Source organism: Culex pipiens, chromosome 1 (genome assembly GCF_016801865.2).
Source record: "Culex pipiens pallens isolate TS chromosome 1, TS_CPP_V2, whole genome shotgun sequence".
In the NCBI taxonomy this organism is placed as follows: domain Eukaryota; kingdom Metazoa; phylum Arthropoda; class Insecta; order Diptera; family Culicidae; genus Culex; species Culex pipiens.
In genome coordinates this window covers 129,389,064-129,414,928 of record NC_068937.1, presented here as the reverse complement: position 1 = coordinate 129,414,928, position 25,865 = coordinate 129,389,064, and the positions used below count along the sequence as shown (strand labels likewise).

The window sequence follows — 25,865 nt, the reverse complement described above, 5'->3', positions numbered from 1 at the left end:
AATCGATGAGATACCGCCGGTGGAGTTTCTTCGGCGGCGTCTCGAAGACGGCGGCGTCACCACCTTTTCTTTCTGCTGTTTGCGGGCCTTCTTGTAGTCCACCCGCTGCACGATCTGCGATGCACTATCCCGGCCGGAATCGCCTTCGCCGGGCAGCGGCGGCGGCTTGGGCTGCTTTCGTTTCCCCAGGGTGCTGGGTAACACACCGGGAGCACTAATAAATTAACTTTCGCGAGAGCTACAATTCGACGACGATGTTTACGCGCCGACGGTGACAGCTCGAGTGCTATGAAAAATTATATGGACAAACTAATGATGCAAAATGGCTTCTTTGGGCAAACCGAATTAAAAAAAAAATTTCAGCCTGATTAAAAACTACATAAAAAAATGAATGACCGAAATTTCAGAGAATTGCTCTCGAGTAATCTTGGCCATTTTTCTGATTTTTCTAACGGGGTTCAAAATTCATGTGAAATATTTCGTCCATCCGATGGAAAAGAGATTACAAAATGTCAACAGCTCCCCGTCCGTGCGCGACCTGTGTATGTGTCAAAATCGTCAAAATAGTGGAAGAAAATTTTAGCTAGTTTTCCGGAATTTTTGTTAATTTTGTTTTACGCGTTCCGTGAACCGCAGCCGTGGAACCGCCGCCCCGTCGACAACGTCATTTGCGAGAGCACACGGGTATCGAGTACGGGAACAGCAATCGCTGCAGCGCGCCCTTCCGGGAGAGTGAGGTGACACACAAAGAGGGAAGAAAAGATGACCAGCCAAAACTCGTCGTCAGCTAATTAAAGGCAGCAGCAGCGAATCTTCGGAACGGCGGCCATGAACAGCAGTAGCGACGCGGCCGGTTCGTCGACCTTTTGGCGGAACAATTCGGCAGCGCGACTTCCGGGTCGGCCCACGATGGCTACGCGGATGGCCTCCGGGGGAAACGGGGGAGCTGGAGCTGGAGGTGGCGCGGGGGGTGGAAGTTCGTTCCAGGACTACCAGGAATCGGTGAGCGACGCGTGGGATCTGGGGGACGACGAGTTTTGTATCATTTCGGGGGGAGTGTCGGTGGAGGCCGCGCGGATATCGAAGAAGGTGTCTCAGTCGGCGGCGTTGAACGTCATCAAGACACACAAGAATCACAAGAATGTGAGGGTCGGAACGGCGGCGGCGGTGGCGACGACGACGACGACCATGGTCGAGAGCATGGACGGAATGAAGATTAGCAGTCGGACCGGAGTGGACAGTGACAACGACGGGAATGTGGTTCAGCGAAGGGAGCAGCAGCAGAATCATGACGGAATGAACAATGTCAGCGATCATCGGCTGCGCCAACGGTTTCACGCTTACCCGGGCCGTCCACAGCCGTTGAAACTGTCCTCGAATGTGGCCTCGAAGGACGTCGAGTGCGAGTCCAAGTACGAAAAGTTTACCAATATCTTGGAGGCGCCGCTGTTGAATCTGATCGCCTTGAAGGAAATCAGCTGGTCGGGCGTTCCGCGCCGAATGCGTGCCGTCACGTGGCGTCTGCTGGCCGGTTACCTGCCGACGAGCCTAGAACGGCGAAACACTCTGCTGGAGCGAAAGCGAGTCGATTACCGGAAGCTCGTGCAGCAGTACTTCCACGTTGACGCCCGGGACGAAACGCAGCAGGACACGTACCGCCAGATTCACATCGACGTGCCGCGGATGAACCCGCACGTGGCGCTGTTCCAGCAGAAACTGGTCCAGGAGATGTTCGAGCGAATTTTGTTCATTTGGGCGATTCGCCACCCCGCGTCCGGCTACGTCCAGGGCATCAACGACCTGGTGACGCCGTTTTTTATCGTGTTTCTACAGGAATCCGTCGGAGCTGGTAAGTTTCTGTTGATTGATGTTGAACCTAGATTAGTTACAAACTCTGCAATTCCAGACAAGGATCTGGAACAGTGCCAACTGGGTGACCTGTCCGAGGAGCAGCGCGACATCATCGAGGCGGACTCGTTCTGGTGTCTGTCCAAGTTCCTCGACTGCATCCAGGACAACTACATCTTCGCTCAGCTCGGCATCCAGGAGAAGGTGAACCAGCTGAAGGACCTAATTCAGCGAATCGACGGTAAAGCTGACCATCAAATAAAAACTCTCAAAGCACTAACCGACCTTCTGAAACCCCGCAGGAACCCTCCACCGGCACCTGCAGGCCCACGGCGTCGACTATCTGCAGTTTTCGTTCCGCTGGATGAACAACCTGCTGACGCGCGAGCTGCCGCTGTACTGCACGATCCGCCTCTGGGACACGTACCTGGCCGAGTCGGACGGCTTCGCGGTGTTCCAGCTGTACGTGTGCGCCGCCTTTCTGCTGCACTGGCGCGACCAGCTGCTGCAGGAGCGGGACTTTCAGGTGGGTTATCACTTTCTTTCGTGTTTCAAGGAACACGGTCAAGAAAAGTTGCGCATTCTTTTCGTGACTCCCTCAAGAAAAGATGACAGTGCGTGCTTGTTAAAAAAAAACAATAATTGAATTCAAAAATTAAATTGGACACTGTAATTTCAATGTTAAAAAAATAATGAAATTAAATTTTCAAAATAACCTATCCGTCATGGGTTTCCTGTGTAGATAGGACCTTTTGACAATTTAATCTAGATTTTAGAAAATTCAAAACTCTAACGTTCTAAAAGTCTGAAGCTTGAAAATTTCGAAATTTAATTTAATAATTTACAAAACCTTTCATTCTCATATTCTTAAGATCTTAAATTCTTTAAATCTCAAATTCCTAAATTCATTGAGTTTTGAATTCTGAATTTTTACCTTTTTTTTTACATTTAATATCGTATTTAAGTGGAGCGTTTTTTTGCAGATCAGGGATTGATACCTAAGAGCATGCAACGGCACTGACCTTGTTGCGTGCTCTTCGGTTGACATCCAAGTAGGGACCATCCATAAACCACGTGGACACATTTTTTTGGAATCTCAAACCCCCCCCCCCCCCTTCGTGGACAATTGTTCATACAAAAAAAATCTTTTTTGTATGGATTGTGGACAATCGCTTACCCCCCCCCCCCCTTAAATTGTCCACGTGGTTTATGGATGGTCCCGTAAGGAATATTCAGGAAGGAGCGCAACTAACTACATCCGTAGTTCGGTTAGATCATCCGAATTATCTTGATTCTTACCTCCACGTTGGCTTGGTTTTCATGATGACCTAGCTGGTGGCCTGTGGAAACGGCTCGTAAACCTTTGACCACCGCGGGTCGGAGTCGAGACGGGTGAAAGAAAGAAGCGCGCCAATGTGGGACAGGGAAGTAATTTGTGATTGTAGACGGTATTGTTTTGATTCGCAATATGTTGAGTCAACTGCTGTGGATGTACCTGAAACATCACAAAACGGGGTTTTTATTCTTTCCATTTCAGCTCCCACCTATCTTCTGTTTATTTTGTTTCACTGATTTTCTAACACGACTTCCATTTGATTTCGATTTTACCTTTTTGATTCTCTTATCGCTCAACGCTTTTCCACTGTATTTTACCAATTGATGCTCTGCCCATGATCGCATAAATGTCCCATATGCATTTTCATCGTTTTTGAGTTAATAATGCAGGTTGGTTCAAAATCCTGTGCTCTATCAGAAAAGCCTATAACATCCAGTACTTTGTTCTGGAAATCAGGAGGAAATCTAGTTTTTTAACGAAAACTTAACACGTAGCCTTATGTGTGGGACAAACTTCAAATGCGTTTTTCTCAGCTTGATGTTTTTGCATATGGGACATTTATGCGAACATGGGCAGTTTATAAATGACTATCTTTCTTTTACTATTGATCCTTGAAATAGTATATTTTCTTCACTGTCAATTGCTTTTCATCATCACCCTTTTCTTCAAACAAGTTAGGTTCGAGCCCTTACTCAGTTTATAGAATGGTTAAAGGATTAACACAAAAATTACTACTGTACTTTTATAACATGCTTAGGTCAAAAAATTGTAACAAAACACCGCGACAAAAGAAATAGCAACAAATAAACACGACTCAACGCTAGGATCTTGGTGATTATTGCATTCGATCGTAATTTCTCGACTCATAATATTACGATCGTAATTTGACGATAGTAGACTGAGATCATTCGATCGTAATTTCTCGATCTACCATTGACACATTACGACTGACGATCGAGAAAATCTCGATATGTGTTTTAAAAAATTCAAATATTCAAAAAAAAAAAACTTGAAATTTCCAAAATTTTAAAAATTTCAAAAATTTCAAAAATTATAGAATTTTTAAAAATTTCAAAAAATTTCAAAAATTTTAAAAATTTTAAAAATTTCAAAAAAATTCAAAAATATCTAAAATTTCAAACATTTCAAAAATTTTATAGATTTAAAAAATTTCAAAAAATTTCAAAAATTTCAAACATTTCAAAAATTAAAAAAAAAAAACGTTGCTTAATCCACCCTTAGGTGGTTGTTGCCTTCCTCACATTTAGAGGGTAATGCTATCCAAAATAGATACACAAGGGCGGACCTTTTTTTTTTTTGAGCCTTGATACCACTGCGACCAATTAGAGGAATATTGTGGTGTGACCCTTTTTTATAGCAAATCAGGTTAACCCAACATCATGGAACGATGAGAGGCAGCTCCTGTTTACTGCGTGTTGTCCCAGTTAGGTACGACTTGTTTTATAAAGTCTATCCCCTACTAGGACGGAATATATTGATATTGGAGGGCTGTAAGATTCTTTCGGAAAAAATGAAATTCTACTTTGGATCAGGACACCGCAATTGCAAAGCAGGTGCTCTGATGTTTCTTTTTCAATATTACAAAATCTACAAATTGCGTTTGAGATTTTCCTCATATGGAATAAGTGATATTTACATGGGCAGTGACCAGTTAATAAACCAGCGATCACCCTTAAATTCTTTTTGTCTAGTTTTAGTAATTCTCGAGAAAGTTTCTCTTTTGGAAAGATAAATCTTTTTGCCTGTCTAAAAGAATCGGTGGAATTCCAAATAGATTGTATTGTTGATATATCCCACCGTTTAAGCTCCATTTTTAGAGAACAGTCTGGAACACCAAAGAAAGTTTCTGGGCCAATGAAGTCGGCATCAGATCCTTTCCTTGCCAGGCTGTCCGCTATTTCGTTTCCTAGAATTCCACAATGCCCAGGAACCCAGTAAAGATTAACCGCGTTATTTTGGGATAATTGCCTTATAAGGCTAGTATGGCTAGTAAGACTAGTATGGGAAGGAATCTATTTACTATAGTAAATAGATTCCTTCCCATACTAGTCTTGACTGGCAGGTATACCCTTTCAGAGCATTCAGTGCTGCCAAGCTGTCAGAAAAGATACAAATATTAGCAAATCTATAATTCCTTTTAAAGCAAATGTGCAAACATTCAATTATTGCATAAACTTCGGCTTGGAAAACTGTTGGATATTGTCCCATTGAAACAAATGTTTCAATTCCTGGGCCAAAAACTCCTGCTCCCGTCTTGTTGTTCATTTTGGAACCGTCCGTGTAGAACACAACAGAGCCTGGACGAAGATTAGGCCCACCATTATCCCACTCGTAGCGACTTTTAGCGTCCACTGTGAATGGAATGTCATAGTTTGTCTTGGTCGGCATCCAGTCTACTATTAAGTTTAACGCCGGATACAGAGTAATGTATTTAAGGACCTCTAAGTGCCCAGTCAATTCTTTATCCTGAATTCTTGTGGATCGATTCATTAATAAAGCACTTTTAAATGCTTCTAATTCTACAAATTTGTGAAGAGGAAGTAAATTTAACAAGGAATTTAATGCGGCAGATGAAGTGCTTTGCATAGCTCCTGTTATTGAAATGGTGGCTAATCTTTGCAGTTTAGCTAGTTTATCTTGTGATTTTTTTTCCTTAACTTTTGGCCACCAGACAAGTGAGGCGTACGTAATTCTTGGTCTTACTATACATGTATATATCCAATATATCATTTTAGGGCGAAGGCCCCATTTTTCCCCAAAAGTTTTTTTACACACCCATAGAGCATTAATTCCTTTGTTTAATACATTATTCAAATGAGTATTCCAGTTAAGTTTCCTATCCAAAGTAATACCAAAGGGCGGACCTTTGCAGTGTTCTATCCACTTGATTCATATTTCATATTTTATAATTATTCATACCATCAGATTGGGTAGTCAAATCTTCATAATTCAGGGCACTTACGTGCTTATAACTTTTGATAGGGTTGTCAGATCTTCAAACTTTTGAATTCGTTGGAAAGGTCTTTCGAATACCTTTCTAAAAATGCATGGGTTTCTTACAAAAACCACCCTTTTTATAATCATCCGGACTTTTGTTAGAATCGTTTTTTTTAGCATAACTTTTGAAGTACTTAACTAAACTTTATAATTTTCAATAGCGACTTATGGGACCCCAAGACGGATCGAATGAGACCAATACGGTCCAAATCGGTTCAGCCAGTGCCGAGATAATCCAGTGCAAATTTTTTTGATCAACATCCCACCACACACACACACACACACACAGACATTTGTTCAGAATGTGATTCTGAGTCGATAAGTATACATGAAGGTGGGTCTAGGAGGGCAAATTAAGAATTTCGTTTTTCGAGTGATTTTATAGCCTTTCCTCAGTAAGGTAAGGAAGGCAAAAATATAAAAAATTTAAAAAACTTAAAAAAAAAATCAAAAATTTCAGAAAATTTAAAAATTTAAAAAATTAAAATTTCAGAAAAAGAAATTTGCTTAGATTTTTAATTTAGTAATTTTAAATTTTTTTTAAATTTTTTAAAAATTTTGAAATTTCTAAAAATTTTAATTTTTTTTTTAAATTTTTGAAATTCTGAATTTTTAATAATTTCAAAAATTTAATTTTTTTTATTTAAAAAATTTTAAAAAAATTTGATTTTTTGAATTTTAAAAAATCTAAATTTTTTGAAATTTTGAATTTTTTTGAATTTTTGAAACTTTTAAATTTTTTGAATTTTTAAATTTTTTTGAATTTTTTGAAATTTTTGAATTTTTTGAAATTTTTGAATTTTTTGAAATTTTTGAATTTTTTGAAATTTTAGGAATTTTTGAAACTTTAGAAATTTTAGAAATTTTGTTAAATTTTTGAAATTTTTGAAATTTCTTAAATTTTGAAAAATTTTGAAATTTTGAAAATTTTTGAAACTTTTAAAATTTTTAAATTTTTTGAAACTTTTAAAATTTTTAAGTTTTTTTAAGTTTTAGAAATTTTAGAAATTTCTTAAATTTTTTTAAATTTTTGAAGCTTTTGAAATTTTTGAAACTTTTGAAATTTTAGAAATTTCTGAAATTTTCAAATTTTTTAAAATTTTTGAAACTTTTAAATTTTTTAAAAAAATTTAAGTTTTAGAAATTTTAGTAATTTTTTAATTTTTTTTTAATTTTTGAAACTTTTGAAATTTTCAAAACTTTTAAAACTTTTGAAATTTTAGAAATTTTGTTAAATTTTTGAGATCGGTCAAGGCCCGTTCTTACACTGAAAATTGCGAACAACCTTGGTCTTTTGCTCGATTGCACAGTGGTCCGAACCCGAAATCTAGCGTGGCAAAATTGATAGCGACCATACGTTAAGATTTATAGCTTTGGTGTCTTCGGGACTAATGATCCGGGTCAATAGGGCCCTCTTTTGGTATGGTGGATATTAGGGTGGTCCAAATTTTAGGGTGGTTCAGAATTTTTATTTTGGCGGGATGACGAGATAGCGCTTCGGTCTTCAGAAAAGTTGTAGAGAACACCATTTTGAGCAACTTTGCTCAAGAGCACAAAGCTCTATCTTCAAACGGGAAGTTTCTAGAGCCATTTTTGTAATTTAGGTTGAAGTGTTTATGGAAAAATGAGTTTTTTGGATTTATCAACGCAGGCTTGTGTCGTAGCGAGTTGGTGTCTTGTAGACATTTGTAGAGCTTATCAAAACACACATTTATCTTCCCAGAGAGCAAAAATCGGACCTTTAAAACGAAAGTTATAGCCAAAATACGACGAAAAAGACGCCATTTTGAAATGTGAATAACTCGAAAAGGTGGTAGAGTTTGACCTCGCTCTTAGAAGCATCTGAAAGTACACATTTTAGAGTACATTTGCTGAAAATATCTCGGGGGTCTTTTTTGTTTAACTTATTTAATCTCAATTTGAAAATGAGCATTTTTAATCGTTTTTTGCCCAGAACTTTTGATAGAATTGACCAAAATTCATTTTTCAAGAATAAAAATGTTCATTTTTGACAAGCTCTACAATTGTCTAGAAGGGCTCAAAAATGTGCAAAATGATCTAGTGGTTGTAAAAGAAGAAACAAGTTGTGGCTGAAATATTCTAGGGATAAATTTAATTATTTTGTTGAAATTTTTGATTTTTTTTGAAATTTTCAAAAATTTTGAAATTTTTAAAGTTTTTGAAATTTTCAAAACTTTTAAAATTTTTAAAGTTTTTAAAATTCTAAAATTTTTTAAAATTTTAAAATTTTAAAAATTTTAGAAATTTTTGATTTTTTTTTTAAATTTTAGAATTTAAAAAATAAATTGAAATTTTTAAAAATGTTGAAATTTATAAATTTTTAAAAAAATTTAAAATTTTTGAATTTTTGAAATTTTTGAAATTTTTAAAATTTCAGAAATTTTAGAAATTTCAGAAATTTTTGAAATCGGTCAAGGCCCGTTCTTGCACTGAAAATTGCGAACAACCTTGGTCTTTTGCTTGATTGGTACCTCCGTTTGACAGTTCTCGTCCTTCGAGTGATACTTTTGGTTTAAGATGGCCGTTCTCTAATAAACTCCAGGTTCTCTACATTTACGAACCATTGGGAACCAACATGGGTAGTTGGGTGTTACGATTGAACGAGCGCAAAATTAATAAAATTTTGTAAATATGTATAGTTTGCTAATCCTCTCTCTTGTTGCTTGCCCTTCTCCCCACCACACAGGGCCTGATGCTGCTGCTGCAGAACCTGCCGACCCACAACTGGACCGACTCGCACATCGGCGTGCTCGTCGCGGAAGCGTTCCGCCTCAAGTTTACGTACGCCGACACGAAGAAGCACCTGAGTTGACAGCTGTGCCACCACCAGCAGCAGCAGAACCAGCATCACGGGGACTATTGTAAAAACTATCTGTACAAGTTCATTTGAAGCAGGTCGGATTGAAATTTCCAGGGGAAGCAAAAAGATTAGATTTGTTTTTTGATTTTTGATAATTCGTTGGTGCAGTGCGCGTGCAGATATCAAACAGGTTGCAAAGTTAAAAAAAGGAAAAATATAAGAAGCATGGAGCAAGAAGTAAAACAGATTATTTTCTAGAGTTTAGAAACGACGACAAAAAGCGACATTTCCGGCAAACTGTTCAGGGGCCGTTTGAATGAAAGATAATTAAAATTTAACGAGTAAGAGACGTATCTATGATAAACCCAATCTACACACATAAGTAAGTAATCAATAAACAATATTATAATAAAACCAGCTTTGAAGGGGGTCGTGTGATCATCACCAAGTTTGAAGAAAGCCGCACGTGTTTTGCAAAACGAACAACTATATTTATTTCGGAAAAAAATCTCTCTAAAAACCCGCTAAATAATTCGATTGTTGCATCAAAACACTAAGCTTTGAAGAAAAAAAAGGACGCTTCATCCTTATCACATTCGGTCGTGTGGTCGTCACTTTGCAAGTGCTACTACAATTAAAACAAATCAATACTTACCCTTCTGGAGTCCCTTCTTCGTTCAGTAGCAGTCGGCTTCGTTGACCTCGGCCGCGTAGTACGAGAACAGCACGTCGTCCAGCAGCGAGCCGAAGCTTTCGGTTTTCCGCAGCCAGCTTTCCCGGCCCGCGATCAGCTCGTCAAAGTCCGTGGCGGCGACCTGCTTCAGGAAGTCCTCGGGCGTAACTTCGGCGTACTTCCGGAACAGGTCGTCGTGATGTTTGCTCGCCTCGCAGTGGCAGCCACCGCCGGCGGGGGTCATCGTCGTGGCAGGTTCCGGTCCCGGCGACGAGACGCTCATGTTGTGTTTGTACGTGATCGAGAGCAGGTTGACGTCGTCCAGGTTCACGATCGAGTCGATGATCTCGTCCGAGTTGATGAGGCAGGGCACGTTGCCGCTGCTGTAGTCGGCGTCGTTCCGCTGGGCGCTCTTCAGCTGGTGGTCCGAGGGACGCTTGTGCTCCGAGTAGTTTGTATCGATGACCGCCACGAACGCCGAGCGATCGTCGCTGGCCGGTTCAACGCGTCGATTCACGCACTCCTCCATGTAGTTGTACTTGTTCAGGTAGCACATCAACCGCCGGATGATCTCCACCGTCTGGCGGACCACCTCCAGGTCACAGTCGTCCCCCAGGCAGGCCAGCAACACCCCGAGACACCCCCGCAGCGACAACTCGTTCAACACCTTGCGCAGCCTCAGCAGAATCTCCTTGTTCGTCAGCGTGATGATCTTCTTGTGCTCCTTCGAGAACGTCACCGCCGGAAACGTTCCGTCGATCATGCCCTGGTGCTGAAACTGCCGGCACATGACCACCTTCCAGAACACCAGCGCGTTCAGCTTCACCTCCCAGTACAGGTCGTTGGCGGCGGAGAACGCCAGCACCGAGAACACCGCGTCCAAGCACTGCGCCTGGATCTTGTGGTTCGAGTAAATCTCCCGGATGGTGTTGACCGCTTCGCGCCGCACCACGCCCTCGCTCTCGTTGTCGAACACGGTGATCAGGTGGTTCTGCGGGATAAGAAGATTTCGAAACCTCGTTGATTGATAGGAAAGAAACTCACCATCAGGTTCAGCTTGACGAGCGAGTGCTCCCACAGCAGCCGAATCTTGACCATGAGCGTGAGACAGCGCAGCGCCGAGGCCCGCACGTACGGTTCGGAGTCGTTCTTCGCGGCCGCCTCCACCACCGGAATGATGTCGCAGTCCAGGACGTGCTTCTGGAAGGATGTAAATTCTGCGAAAAGGAAAGTGAATGCGATTAGACGCGGTTCTTCGGCGCGTTGGCGTCCACACTAACTGATTTCCGAGATTTCGACGATCGACGCGAGCAGCTCGAGGGCCGAGTCGCGAACCTCCCAGTTGCTGTCGTGGAGTCGCTGGTAGATGATGCGGCCGACAAAGGACAGACCGGAACCCTCGATGTTGTCCATGAGCAGGGCCAGGTTCGGTGCGAGAAAGTGCTCGATCGAGAGCTGGGTCAGCTTGAGCGCGAGTACGACGTGGCGCGGGGGTAGATTCGGGTTCCCAAGAAGGTTCAGCATAAAGTTGACGAGCGTGGTCGATTCGATACACTCCTTCCAGTTGAATTTGTAGTTCTGGATGAGTGAGTGCAGCGCGTTGATGATTGCGGCGAGCAGGTTCGGTTTGGACAGAATCAGGTCGGTTTTGGAAAAGTCGCACTGGTTCTCCAGGTAGCACATGTCCGGCAGGAACTCCTTCAGCACGTAGACGAACGCCTGGAACGCGATGATGGCCCGCGGACGTGGTAGCGTGTTCATCGAGACGATTCCCTGGATCGATTTGATGGCCATCTCGGCGACGACGGTGTTGTACGCCACGAACACGTCCCGGCAGGCGTACATGAGTCGTACGGTGAACTCACAGCTGATGTCGTACAGCCGCATGCAGAACTTTTCGATGTAATCCGGCGGATCCTTCGAGGTGAGACTCTTGATTTCGTAAACCACGGGGAACAGCTGGAGCAGCAGAATCTGATCGCCAAACTTGATGTTCTGATTCTTGAGGACGACCTCTTCCGGGGCGCGGTCCGCCATCAGGTTCCACGCGTGGTGATGCATTTGGGCCATCAGCATTACGTTCGGGATGTTGCCGCGACGGAGCGAAAAATTCACATAATTCAAGAAGTTGATTGTGTACTTTTCAAACTTCAGATCTTCCACTACGGTGTCTTCCGCAGGAATGTCCATGCAGCCAAGTCGGGTGCAGTTCGCCAAAATGTGCGTCTCCCACACCTTCGTAAGCACGCTGTGGTCCTGGATGGCATCCGCGTAACACCACAGGTTCCGCTCGAATTTAAACGTTATCAAAATATGGTACGCAGCGCGCGATCTCTTATTACTGACCAGCAACTTCCGGAACAGCGTACACATCAGATTCAACATCGACGTCACAATCCGCTGTGATTTCTCATCGTCCACCAGAACGGCATGCTCCTGGTCCGGACTCTTCCACACCACGTCCAACAACGGCGACAAAATGTTCCGCACAATTTCCTTCACCAACTCGTAATCCCCGACCATCCCGAACCTCTCCAAAACCTCGTAAATAAACAGCGACGCCTCCTTCGTAATAAAGATCGTCTGCAGCTGGCCATTGTAATAGTCCAAACAAATCCTCCACGACCCCGAACTCTTGATCCAGGCCAGTCCCATCGCGTGCCTCGACACGGCCTTCAACACCAGCACGTGGCCCAGCTTCACCGACGGATGCTGGAACCGCCCGACGCAGTCCTGGAACCGATCCAACAGCTTCTTGCTCTGCACCCGGGCAAAACTCCACTCGTCCCCCACGATCATCGCCAGCACCTGCAGCGTAAACGCCGCCACGTCCCCCGACGGAAGCGTCTCACTCTCCCACTGGCCCAGCGCATCGTCCAAAAACACAAACATCTCCGCCGACTTCAACAGGTTGCGATGTTCTGAAAAAGACGCCAGCGACATCAAAATCAACCCAACTAATCAAACTGCCCAACTCACCCCCCAAATGGGACACAATCATCTCCAGGTAGACGTCGTTGTTGATGGTAAAGTTCCGGTTCAGCAGCGCCGCCAGCACCTTGTTGAACTTGTCGGTGCAGTCCTCGAGGGCGGGCGTCCCGTCGTCCGGATGTTTCAAGGTCGCCGACTCTACTACGCTGGCCATTCTCACGCGCTTGCTGCTAGGTTCGTGTGCCTTCAAAAGACTGCTCGCATTTTCCGCGTCGACAAGAGGATGCAAGATGTTACTCTGCTCGTGCTAGATCTTGTGGAAATTTTTTGGATTTTGGCGAAATAATTACGAGAACAACACACTCGCGAGCATCAGCGTAAAGTTATGACGAAATTTTTGACACTTTGCGACACACCATGGGAGCGTTCATTTATTACGTGACGCAGTTTGGAGGAATGGCGAGTGGAAAGGTCGTGTTATACGGTCCATATTTTTTTTTTAAATTTGGATAAAAATTTTGTTACGTGTGGGGATAGGGGGTCCATAAATCCAAATGTATGCTCCCAAGCAGATTGATTATCAAGGGACCATCCATAAACCAAGTAGACAGTTTTTTTGGAATATCAGACCCCTCCCCGCCCCCCCCCCCTCGTGGATAATTTCTTTACAAAACCAGTATTTTTTGTATGGAACGTGGGAAATCACTGACCCCCCTCCCATTAGGTGTCCACGTGGTTTATGGATGGCCCTTAAAAGTTTTTCGTGCATTTTCTTGAAACATTTCATCGCACACGGAAAGTTGTACTGAGTACTATTGTTAATTTGATTTGGTTAACCGCGGTGGATTTTCTTGAAATAATTCGAACTGTCAAAAATCCACCGAAGCATCTACCGGTGGATACTATTCTATCACAGTTTTTTGAGCGATCAATAGAGTTATCTACGTGCGTATGTATTGCGTGTACGTACACGAAAAAAAGTGAGGTTAAATTTTGTACCAGCCAGCAAAACAAATGGTGTGCTAGTGTGTATGAGATCGGGCTTAGATAGCTCTATGTGGTAGATGCTTTGGTGGATTTTTGACAGTTCGAATTATTTGAAGAAAATCTACCGCGATTAACCAAAATAAAATTAACTCTGTTAAAATTACAATTCCGGTGCCAGTGTTGCTGGGCGTAAAGGGCGGTTGGTGCCCAGCGCGTTTGGATCTGTCAAACATTGGCCAATATGTTTCCCTCGACAATCTGTATTTTATAACTCTCTTAGGGCATCTCCAGCGCTGGGGTGCAAATCAAATTTGCACCCGGCTCATGAATACCGAGATCAAATTTGCCACCTTGAAAAAACTCCGTCATCCCCACCGCTAGGGTAGCAAATTTGCCACCGAAACAAGCCCACCGCGGGGGGCAAATATGGGTTTTTATCATTTTTTGCTCTCGTTTACCTTCAAAATCAATAATTATTAATTGAATCATGCCTAGAAATGCTAAAAGTTTATTAAACTTTTTAATCCTATTGAAATTTCAAAGAATTTCATTTTTCGAAAATGTCGAAAGTTAAACCATTTGCTACCCGATTTGAGTCCCACCTAATTTGCTCTCGAGTTTGCCCCGAGTATCCCACCGCGCTTAGCAAAGCAGGTATCAAATTTGATCTCAAGTTCATCTGTAGAAGAAAATTATGTCTCGGTACCTGTCGGGTACTCATTTTCTGATACCCGACAAGTGCCGGCAAGCTAGGGGAAAAGTTTTGAATGCGTGTTTCGGAGATTTTTGTAGGGTCTTGTGGGTGATTCAAAAATTCAAATATTCAAAAAATTAAAAATTCTAAAATTCTAAAACCCTAAAATTCAAAAATTCAAAAATTCAAAAAATCAAAAATTCAAAAAATCAAAAATTTAAAAATTTAAAAATTCAAAAATTCAAAAATTCAAAAATTTAAAAATTCAAAAATTTAAAAATTTAAGAATTCAAAATTTAAAATTCTAAAATTCTAAAATTCTAAAATTAAAAAATTCAAAAAATTCACTTAGGAAAGGCTATAAAAAAACTCGAAAAATGAACTTCTTAAATAGGCCTTGTAGACCCACCTTCACGTATACATATCGACTCCGAATTCATATCGACTCCAAATTCTGAGCAAATGTCTGTGCGTGCGTAACCCTATCAAAAGTTATAAGCACTTAAGTTTTATTTATGCACTTTTTGAAGGCCAGATCTCAGATATTTTGATGAAAACGTTATCCGGATCTTTCATGCGACCTATCTTTGGATAGGTAATAAAAAGCACAAATTGGATTGGAGATCTGACTACCCTATCATAAGTTGTAAGTACATAAGTGCCCTGCAATATGAAAATCTGATTACCCAATCTAGTGGTATGAATAATGAGTCAAATTGATAACACTGATAACACCGCCCTTTTGTGTCTATTTTTGATAGCACCCTTTAAATTTGAGGAAGGCACCAACCTCCTAAGAGTGGATTAAGTAACGTTTTAAATTTAAATAGCTTATTTTTTGTTTGATTTTTTCAATTTTATTTATTTTTTAAATTTTTTGAACTTTTGAAATTTTTCCAATTTTTTAAAGATTTTTCAATTATTTTTAATTTTTTTCAGATTTTTAATTTTGTTTGAGTTTTTTTTAATTGTTATTTTTTTTTATTTTATTTTTTCGGAATTTTTAAATTTTTTATGTTTTTAAATTTTTTTATTTTTTTTTTAAATTTTGTTTTTTTTTAATTTTTTAATTTTATTATTATTTTTAAATTTTTTTAAATTTATTTTTACTGTTTTTTTTAAATCTTTTAAATCCTTTTAAATTTTTTTGATTTATTTTTTTTTAATTTTGTAATTTTTTTAATTTTTTTTTGATTTTTTATATTAAAAAAGAAACATTTTTTTTCCGCGCATGATTCAGTTTTCCGTGCATCATTCCGTTTGCCGCAGTAGCAAACCAGCGGGTAGCAAATGGTACGTTCGCTTGAACAGCCGGTGTGGCACTGAGTGCCGCACTCGTCGGTGCCAGTTTTGGTTCAAACGAACATCACTTTTCAGTGTGCATGGAACTCGCATGAAACTGAAAAAATATCGAGTGTGGCACTAGAGTTTCAGTTCTGGAGTTTTTTTTGAAAAGGTTCAATAAACCAAATTTTCAGTTTTTTCTTTTTGGGTGTTTTTAATACCCCTGACTCAAGGTGGTTTCAAAAACACCCAAAAAGCAAAAACTGGAAATTTGGTTTATTGGACCTTTTCAAAAAAAAACTCCAGAGTTCCAAGATGGCGGTGAAACTTGTGCGGAACTAGCGCGAGTTTCTTCAAACAAACACTTTGACAGCTCTGAGTGCGGCACTCAGTGTGGAACCAGCCCTCAAACGAACGTACCAAAAGTGAAATCCCGAAGAACTGAGAGCAAATTTGCTACCGCGACAGGTACCGCGGTGGGGTTGACGTCGGGTGCAAATTTGATTTGCTTCGATGTTTGCTACCCGCGCTGGAGATGCACTATCGCCACCAATTAAGGTTTGAAATCTTCTTCGCAAACAAGCTATGCGTCAAGAAACAAAACAAAAAGACAAAACAAAATTTGTCGGGGTTGGCTTGTTTATAATGTTTAAACTTCGCAGAATGGGAACTTTTCGGACTAAATAAAGCGATTTGTTCATCGTTCAAAGCTTACTCTCGGTTACACACCCAAAGCCATTACAACAAACCATTGGTCGAAAAACTGCTGCGAGGGAGGGAGGGAAAGCGAGAGAGGTTTTATTTGTTGCAATTTTATTTTTTTCAATACATTTATTTCTGTTTTCTCCACTCTGTCCTGCCAATCGTTTTGGTTCCGGCCAACTTCCGACTGGACTGACCCTCAGCACACTTCAGCGCGCGACGACACAATCTCGTTATGCTGTTTTTATTTTGCTCTTCACGGCTTCTGCTGATAATTTGAGGTGAATTTTGATTGCAATTTGGTTTTTGCAGTTGGTCTTTTTAATTGGTGTGATATGCGAACATTACGATTGGTTAATGATTTTTTTCGTATTTTTTTGTCTTTTCGGTTTACTGCTTTTTGTGAAATTGATAGAAAGAAAAGCATAAAATTGTTAATGCTCCAAATACTAAACAAAGATGATTGCATTTTATATAAATATAGATAAATCTGGTTGCTGACTAATATCGCAAGTTAAAACCGTTTTAATAAAAATATATCTTTCTAAACTCGCCTGCCCTTGGCGGCCGGTTTCGGCTTGTTGTGCAGCATCGTTTTACACTTGGGAATGTGTCGTTCGGCGGCCGTCTGGTTGAACCGTCGGGAGCAGTGCGGACACTGGACGTAGTCCGGATTCTCCGAAGGTGGCGGCGGCGGCAGATCGGACAGCTTACCACCCTTGGCCAGATACGCCTTCATCTCTTTGGCCGCCCTGATGGCCGCGATGAATTCTTCGTGTTTCCTCCTCCAATCGCCCTTGCCACCGGAAGTGGCCGCGGCGGCCGTCGATGCCGCTGGTCCGGAGATTGATTTTTTACTGCTGGAACTGGCCGCCGCGCCAGTTTTCCCCTTCCGCAGCACGTACTTCTCGGCGTCGGTTCCCTGGACACGGTGCTTGGTCACGTCAAACACCTTCCGCTTCTTGCTCTTGGTCTTTCGGCAAATTTCCATGTGCTTGGCGACACGATCCTCGGCAAAGTTCCGTCCGCACACGGAGCAGCGAGCCATTCCGTCCGGCACGGGACCGTCGTCCATCGAAGCAATCGACGCCGAAGCGACCGAAATGGCCGACGCCTTTCTCGATCCAGAGGCCGCCATTCCGGTTCCGGACTTTCCGGTTGATGCGCGAGACTGCAAAAAAAAAAGTTCAAATTTTAAAGTGACAGTTGAAAATCAAAATCAAGCAACGCCTACTTTGGCTGAACTTGGCTGGGAGCCACGTGGCGTCGAGGGGTTCGTCGCCGATGGGGGTGCCGCTGGAGGTGTCTTTTTCGGGGCTGCTGCGGGAGTGGCTTTCAGAGAAGTCGTCGTCGGGGTTCGTCCCGGGACCGGTTTCAGCTTCAAGCTGTTGACGTTCTGCGCTGGAACGGTGCCGTTGGTGGTGGCAGCGGCCCCGGGGGTGCTGAGTTTGCCAACGTTGGGCAGCTTCCGGGCGAGGGGCGTTCCGGTGGACAGCGCAAGGTCCTCGTCAAAGGAGATTGTGTCTGGTAGAAAATAAAATCATTTTTATAACTCAAAACGAGAGTTTCAACTTTTTATGGTGTTCAATCTTATTTAACGCTTCCTCCTCTCTTCTGATTTTGTAATTTTGAGAATTTTGACAATATTGAAAATTTCGAGAATTTTGAAAATTTTAAAGATTATGAGAATGTAGAATTTTAAAACTTTAGAATTTTAGAATTTTAGAATTTAAGAATTTTAGAATTTTAGAATCTTAGAATTTTAGAATTTGAGAATTTGAGAATTTTAGAATTTTAGAATTTTAGAATTTTAGAATTTTAGAATTTTAGAATTTTAGAATTTTAGAATTTTAGAATTTTAGAATTTTAGAATTTTAGATTTTTAGAATTTTAGAATTTTAGAATTTTAGAATTTTAGAATTTTAGAATTTTAGAATTTTAGAATTTTAGAATTTTAGAATTTTAGAATTTTAGAATTTTAGAATTTTAGAATTTTAGAATTTTAGAATTTTAGAATTTTAGAATTTTAGAATTTTAGAATTTTAGAATTTTAGAATTTTAGAATTTTAGAATTTTAGAATTTTAGAATTTTAGAATTTTAGAATTATAGAATTTTAGAATTTTAGAATTTTAGAATTTTAGAATTTTAGAATTTTAGAATTTTAGAATTTTAGAATTTTAGAATTTTAGAATTTTAGAATTTTAGAATTTTAGAATTTTAGAATTTTAGAATTTTAGAATTTTAGAATTTTAGAATTTTAGAATTTTAGAATTTTAGAATTTTAGAATTTTAGAATTTTAGAATTTTAGAATTTTAGAATTTTAGAATTTTAGAATTTAAAATTTTAGAATTTTAGAATTTTAGAATTTTAGAATTTTAGAATTTTAGAATTTTAGAATTTTAGAATTTTAGAAATTTAGAATTTTAGAATTTTAGAATTTTAGAATTTTAGAATTTTAGAATTTTAGAATTTTAGAATTTTAGAATTTTAGAATTTTAGAATTTTAGAATTTTAGAATTTTAGAATTTTAGAATTTTAGAATTTTAGAATTTTAGAATTTTAGAATTTTAGAATTTTAGAATTTTAGAATTTTAGAATTTTAGAATTTTAGAATTTTAGAATTTTAGAATTTTAGAATTAAAGAATTCTAGAATTTTAGAATTTTAGAATTTTAGAATTTTAGAATTTTAGAATTTTAGAATTTTAGAATTTTAGAATTTTAGAATTTTAGAATTTTAGAATTTTAGAATTTTAGAATTTTAGAATTTTAGAATTTTAGAATTTTAGAATTTTAGAATTTTAGAATTTTAGAATTTTAGAATTTTAGAATTTTAGAATTTTAGAATTTTAGAATTTTAGAATTTTAGAATTTTAGAATTTTAGAATTTTAGAATTTTAGAATTTTAGAATTTTAGAATTTTAGAATTTTAGAATTTTAGAATTTTAGAATTTTAGAATTTTAGAATTTTAGAATTTTAGAATTTTAGAATTTTAGAATTTTAGAATGTAGAATTTTAGAATTTTAGAATTTTAGAATTTTAGAATTTTAGAATTTTAGAATTTTAGAATTTTAGAATTTTAGAATTTTAGAATTTTTAGAATTTTAGAATTTTAGAATTTTAGAATTTTAGAATTTTAGAATTTTAGAATTTTAGAATTTTAGAATTTTAGAATTTTAGAATTTTAGAATTTTAGAATTTTAGAATTTTAGAATTTTATAATTTTAGAATTTTAGAATTTTAGAATTTTAGAATTTTAGAATTTTAGAATTTTAGAATTTTAGAATTTTAGAATTTTAGAATTTTAGAATTTTAGAATTTTAGAATTTTAGAATTTTAGAATTTTAGAATTTTAGAATTTTAGAATTTTAGAATTTTAGAATTTTAGAATTTTAGAATTTTAGAATTTTAGAATTTTAGAATTTTAGAATTTTAGAATTTTAGAATTTTAGAATTTCAGAATTTTAGAATTTTAGAATTTTAGAATTTTAGAATTTTAGAATTTAGAATTTTAGAATTTTAGAATTTTAGAATTTTAGAATTTTAGAATTTTAGAATTTTAGAATTTTAGAATTTTAGAATTTTAGAATTTTAGAATTTTAGAATTTTAGAATTTTAGAATTTTAGAATTATAGAATTTTAGAATTTTAGAATTTTAGAATTTTAGAATTTTAGAATTTTAGAATTTTAGAATTTTAGAATTTTAGAATTTTAGAATTTTAGAATTTTAGAATTTTAGAATTTTAGAATTTTAGAATTTTAGAATTTTAGAATTTTAGAATTTAGAATTTTAGAATTTTAGAATTTTAGAATTTTAGAATTTTAGAATTTTAGAATTTTAGAATTTTAGAATTTTAGAATTTTAGAATTTTAGAATTTTAGAATTTTAGAATTTTAGAATTTTAGAATTTTAGAATGTTAGAATGTTAGAATTTTAGAATTTAAGAATGTTAGAATTTTAGAATTTTAAAATTCTAGAATTCTAGAATTTTAGAATTTTAGAATTTAAGAATTTAAGAATTTAAGAATTTAAGAATTTTAGAATTTTAGAATTTTAGAATTTTAGAATTTTAGAATTTTAGAATTTTAGAATTTTAGAATTTTAGAATTTTAGAATTTAGAATTTTAGAATTTTAGAATTTTAGAATTTTAGAATTTTAGAATTTTAGAATTTTAGAATTTTAGAATTTTAGAATTTTAGAATTTTAGAATTTTAGAATTTTAGAATTTTAGAATTTTAGAATTTTAGAATTTTAGAATTTTAGAATTTTAGAATTTTAGAATTTTAGAATTTTAGAATTTTAGAATTTTAGAATTTAAGAATTTTAGAATTTTAGAATTTTAGAATTTTAGAATTTTAGAATTTTAGAATTTTAGAATTTTAGAATTTTAGAATTTTAGAATTTAGAATTTTAGAATTTTAGAATTTTAGAATTTTAGAATTTTAGAATTTTAGAATTTTAGAATTTTAGAATTTTAGAATTTTAGAATTTTAGAATTTTAGAATTTTAGAATTTTAGAATTTTAGAATTTTAGAATTTTAGAATTTTAGAATTTTAGAATTTTAGAATTTTAGAATTTTAGAATTTTAGAATTTTAGAATTTTAGAATTTTAGAATTTTAGAATTTTAGAATTTTAGAATTTTAGAATTTTAGAATTTTAGAATTTTAGAATTTTAGAATTTTAGAATTTTAGAATTTTAGAATTTTAGAATTTTAGAATTTTAGAATTTTAGAATTTTAGAATTTTAGAATTTTAGAATTTTAGAATTTTAGAATTTTAGAATTTTAGAATTTTAGAATTTTAGAATTTTAGAATTTTAGAATTTTAGAATTTTAGAATTTTAGAATTTTAGAATTTTAGAATTTTAGAATTCTAGAATTTTAGAATTTTAGAATTTTAGAATTTTAGAATCTTTGAATTTTAGAATTTTAGAATTTTAGAATTTTAGAATTTTAGAATTTCAGAATTTTAGAATTTTAGAATTTTAGAATTTTAGAATTTTAGAATTTTAGAATTTTAGAATTTTAGAATTTTAGAATGTTAGAATTTTAGAATTTAAGAATGTTAGAATTTTAGAATTTTAGAATTCTAGAATTCTAGAATTTTAGAATTTTAGAATTTTAGAATTTTAGAATTTTAGAATTTTAGAATTTTAGAATTTTAGAATTTTAGAATTTTAGAATTTTAGAATTTAAAATTTTAGAATTTTAGAATTTTAGAATTTTAGAATTTTAGAATTTTAGAATTTTAGAATTTTAGAATTTTAGAAATTTAGAATTTTAGAATTTTAGAATTTTAGAATTTTAGAATTTTAGAATTTTAGAATTTTAGAATTTTAGAATTTTAGAATTTTAGAATTTTAGAATTTTAGAATTTTAGAATTTTAGAATTTTAGAATTTTAGAATTTTAGAATTTTAGAATTTTAGAATTTTAGAATTTTAGAATTTTAGAATTTTAGAATTTTAGAATTTTAGAATTTTAGAATTTTAGAATTTTAGAATTTTAGAATTAAAGAATTTTAGAATTCTAGAATTTTAGAATTTTAGAATTTTAGAATTTTAGAATTTTAGAATTTTAGAATTTTAGAATTTTAGAATTTTAGAATTTTAGAATTTTAGAATTTTAGAATTTTAGAATTTTAGAATTTTAGAATTTTAGAATTTTAGAATTTTAGAATTTTAGAATTTTAGAATTTTAGAATTTTAGAATTTTAGAATTTTAGAATTTTAGAATATTAGAATTTAGAATTTTAGAATTTTAGAATTTTAGAATTTTAGAATTTTAGAATTTTAGAATTTTAGAATGTAGAATTTTAGAATTTTAGAATTTTAGAATTTTAGAATTTTAGAATTTTAGAATTTTAGAATTTTAGAATTTTAGAATTTTAGAATTTTAGAATTTTAGAATTTTAGAATTTTAGAATTTTAGAATTTTAGAATTTTAGAATTTAGAATTTTAGAATTTTAGAATTTTAGAATTTTAGAATTTTAGAATTTTAGAATTTTAGAATTTTAGAATTTTAGAATTTTAGAATTTTAGAATTTTAGAATTTTAGAATTTAGAATTTTAGAATTTTAGAATTTTAGAATTTTAGAATTTTAGAATTTTAGAATTTTAGAGTTTTAGAATTTTAGAATTTTAGAATTTAGAATTTTAGAATTTTAGAATTTTAGAATTTTAGAATTTTAGAATTTTAGAATTTTAGAATTTTAGAATTTAGAATTTTAGAATTTTAGAATTTTAGAATTTTAGAATTTTAGAATTTTAGAATTTTAGAATTTTAGAATTTTAGAATTTTAGAATTTTAGAATTTTAGAATTTTAGAATTTTAGAATTTTAGAATTATAGAATTTTAGAATTTTAGAATTTTAGAATTTTAGAATTTTAGAATTTTAGAATTTTAGAATTTTAGAATTTTAGAATTTTAGAATTTTAGAATTTTAGAATTTTAGAATTTTAGAATTTTAGAATTTTAGAATTTTAGAATTTTAGAATTTTAGAATTTTAGAATTTTAGAATTTTAGAATTTTAGAATTTTAGAATTTTAGAATTTTAGAATTTTAGAATTTTAGAATTTTAGAATTTTAGAATTTTAGAATTTTAGAATTTTAGAATTTTAGAATTTTAGAATTTTAGAATTTTAGAATGTTAGAATGTTAGAATTTTAGAATTTAAGAATGTTAGAATTTTAGAATTTTAAAATTCTAGAATTCTAGAATTTTAGAATTTTAGAATTTAAGAATTTAAGAATTTAAGAATTTAAGAATTTTAGAATTTTAGAATTTTAGAATTTTAGAATTTTAGAATTTTAGAATTTTAGAATTTTAGAATTTTAGAATTTTAGAATTTTAGAATTTTAGAATTTTAGAATTTTAGAATTTTAGAATTTTAGAATTTTAGAATTTTAGAATTTTAGAATTTTAGAATTTTAGAATTTTAGAATTTTAGAATTTTAGAATTTTAGAATTTTAGAATTTTAGAATTTTAGAATTTTAGAATTTTAGAATTTTAGAATTTTAGAATTTTAGAATTTTAGAATTTTAGAATTTTAGAATTTTAGAATTTTAGAATTTTAGAATTTTAGAATTTTAGAATTTTAGAATTTTAGAATTTTAGAATTTTAGAATTTTAGAATTTTAGAATTTTAGAATTTTAGAATTTTAGAATTTTAGAATTTTAGAATTTTAGAATTTTAGAATTTTAGAATTTTAGAATTTTAGAATTTTAGAATTTTAGAATTTTAGAATTTTAGAATTTTAGAATTTTAGAATTTTAGAATTTTAGAATTTTAGAATTTTAGAATTTTAGAATTTTAGAATTTTAGAATTTTAGAATTTTAGAATTTAGAATTTTAGAATTTTAGAATTTTAGAATTTTAGAATTTTAGAATTTTAGAATTTTAGAATTTTAGAATTTTAGAATTTTAGAATTTTAGAATTTTAGAATTTTAGAATTTTAGAATTTTAGAATTTTAGAATTTAGAATTTTAGAATTTTAGAATTTTAGAATTTTAGAATTTTAGAATTTTAGAATTTTAGAATTTTAGAATTTTAGAATTTTAGAATTTTAGAATTTTAGAATTTTAGAATTTTAGAATTTTAGAATTTTAGAATTTTAGAATTTTAGAATTTTAGAATTTTAGAATTTTAGAATTTTAGAATTTTAGAATTTTAGAATTTTAGAATTTTAGAATTTAGAATTTTAGAATTTTAGAATTTTAGAATTTTAGAATTTTAGAATTTTAGAATTTTAGAATTTTAGAATTTTAGAATTTAGAATTTTAGAATTTTAGAATTTTAGAATTTTAGAATTTTAGAATTTTAGAATTTTAGAATTTTAGAATTTTAGAATTTTAGAATTTTAGAATTTTAGAATTTAGAATTTTAGAATTTTAGAATTTTAGAATTTTAGAATTTTAGAATTTTAGAATTTTAGAATTTTAGAATTTTAGAATTTTAGAATTTTAGAATTTTAGAATTTTAGAATTTTAGAATTTTAGAATTTTAGAATTTTAGAATTTTAGAATTTTAGAATTTTAGAATTTTAGAATTTTAGAATTTTAGAATTTTAGAATTTTAGAATTTTAGAATTTTAGAATTTTAGAATTCTAGAATTTTAGAATTTTAGAATTTTAGAATTTTAGAATCTTTGAATTTTAGAATTTTAGAATTTTAGAATTTTAGAATTTTAGAATTTCAGAATTTTAGAATTTTAGAATTTTAGAATTTTAGAATTTTAGAATTTTAGAATTTTAGAATTTTAGAATTTTAGAATTTTAGAATTTTAGAATGTTAGAATTTTAGAATTTAAGAATGTTAGAATTTTAGAATTTTAGAATTCTAGAATTCTAGAATTTTAGAATTTTAGAATTTTAGAATTTTAGAATTTTAGAATTTTAGAATTTAAGAATTTAAGAATTTAAGAATTTAAGAATTTTAGAATTTTAGAATTTTAGAATTTTAGAATTTTAGAATTTTAGAATTTTAGAATTTTAGAATTTTAGAATTTTAGAATTTTAGAATTTTAGAATTTTAGAATTTTAGAATTTTAGAATTTTAGAATTTTAGAATTTTAGAATTTTAGAATTTTAGAATTTTAGAATTTTAGAATTTTAGAATTTTAGAATTTTAGAATTTTAGAATTTTAGAATTTTAGAATTTTAGAATTTTAGAATTTTAGAATTTTAGAATTTTAGAATTTTAGAATTTTAGAATTTTAGAATTTTAGAATTTTAGAATTTTAGAATTTTAGAATTTTAGAATTTTAGAATTTTAGAATTTTAGAATTTTAGAATTTTAGAATTTTAGAATTTTAGAATTTTAGAATTTTAGAATTTTAGAATTTTAGAATTTTAGAATTTTAGAATTTTAGAATTTTAGAATTTTAGAATTTTAGAATTTTAGAATTTTAGAATTTTAGAATTTTAGAATTTTAGAATTTTAGAATTTTAGAATTTTAGAATTTTAGAATTTTAGAATTTTAGAATTTTAGAATTTTAGAATTTAGAATTTTAGAATTTTAGAATTTTAGAATTTTAGAATTTTAGAATTTTAGAATTTTAGAATTTTAGAATTTTAGAATTTTAGAATTTTAGAATTTTAGAATTTTAGAATTTTAGAATTTTAGAATTTTAGAATTTTAGAATTTTAGAATTTTAGAATTTTAGAATTTTAGAATTTTAGAATTTTAGAATTTTAGAATTTTAGAATTTTAGAATTTTAGAATTTTAGAATTTTAGAATTAAAGAATTTTAGAATTAAAGAATTTTAGAATTTTAGAATTTTAGAATTTTAGAATTTTAGAATTTTAGAATTTTAGAATTTTAGAATTTTAGAATTTTAGAATTTTAGAATTTTAGAATTTTAGAATTTTAGAATTTTAGAATTTTAGAATTTTAGAATTTTAGAATTTTAGAATTTTAGAATTTTAGAATTTTAGAATTTTAGAATTTTAGAATTTTAGAATTTTAGAATTTAAAATTTTAGAATTTCAGAATTTTAGAATTTTAGAATTTTAGAATTTTAGAATTTTAGAATTTTAGAATTTTAGAATTTTAGAATTTTAG

The 25,865-nt window shown here is 33.1% G+C and overlaps 3 protein-coding genes across 10 annotated transcripts in view; 1 reads left to right on the top strand and 2 right to left on the bottom strand.

Annotated features, from left to right (window-relative positions):
- The first annotated feature begins 548 nt into the window (after positions 1 to 548).
- On the top strand, positions 549 to 9,441 carry LOC120424239 (TBC1 domain family member 22B). Its single transcript, XM_039588303.2, has 4 exons — positions 549 to 1,849; positions 1,907 to 2,089; positions 2,151 to 2,374; positions 8,910 to 9,441. Exons 1-4 carry the CDS (start codon positions 829 to 831, stop codon positions 9,033 to 9,035), a joined length of 1,554 nt encoding a protein of 517 aa, XP_039444237.1. The 5' UTR covers positions 549 to 828; the 3' UTR covers positions 9,036 to 9,441.
- LOC120424238 (uncharacterized) lies at positions 9,179 to 13,020 on the bottom strand. The gene is made up of 4 exons (XM_039588302.2): positions 12,676 to 13,020; positions 10,977 to 12,617; positions 10,741 to 10,913; positions 9,179 to 10,687 (listed from the first exon to the last, which is right to left on the bottom strand). The coding sequence occupies exons 1-4, from the start codon at positions 12,839 to 12,841 to the stop codon at positions 9,701 to 9,703; spliced, it is 2,967 nt and encodes a 988-aa protein (XP_039444236.1). The 5' UTR covers positions 12,842 to 13,020; the 3' UTR covers positions 9,179 to 9,700.
- A 3,279-nt stretch (positions 13,021 to 16,299) lies between these two features.
- LOC120424277 (uncharacterized) overlaps positions 16,300 to 25,865 on the bottom strand; it is a 51,365-nt gene continuing 41,799 nt past the window's right edge. For all 8 annotated transcript variants that reach the window (XM_039588347.2, XM_039588345.2, XM_039588343.2 and 5 more), the window contains 2 exons: positions 17,529 to 17,818; positions 16,300 to 17,465 (listed from right to left, as the gene is read on the bottom strand). In XM_039588347.2, the coding sequence (XP_039444281.1) occupies positions 16,839 to 17,465; positions 17,529 to 17,818 (917 nt within the window). In that variant the 3' untranslated portion in view covers positions 16,300 to 16,838. The remainder of the gene's footprint in view (positions 17,466 to 17,528; positions 17,819 to 25,865) is intronic.

What these genes read in the sequence shown, in the direction of transcription:
- LOC120424239 (XM_039588303.2), top strand. Translation starts at nt 829, where the DNA reads ATGAACAGCAGTAGCGACGCGGCCGGTTCGTCGACCTTTTGGCGGAAC. An exon ending in ACAGGAATCCGTCGGAGCTG is followed by an intron (nt 1,850 to 1,906) that starts GTAAGTTTCTGT and finishes CTGCAATTCCAG; the next exon opens with ACAAGGATCTGGAACAGTGC. An exon ending in CCTAATTCAGCGAATCGACG is followed by an intron (nt 2,090 to 2,150) that starts GTAAAGCTGACC and finishes GAAACCCCGCAG; the next exon opens with GAACCCTCCACCGGCACCTG.
- LOC120424238 (XM_039588302.2), bottom strand. Translation starts at nt 12,841, where the DNA reads ATGGCCAGCGTAGTAGAGTCGGCGACCTTGAAACATCCGGACGACGGG. An exon ending in CGTCGAAATCTCGGAAATCA is followed by an intron (nt 10,914 to 10,976) that starts GTTAGTGTGGAC and finishes TCCTTTTCGCAG; the next exon opens with AATTTACATCCTTCCAGAAG. An exon ending in TCGTCAAGCTGAACCTGATG is followed by an intron (nt 10,688 to 10,740) that starts GTGAGTTTCTTT and finishes CTTATCCCGCAG; the next exon opens with AACCACCTGATCACCGTGTT.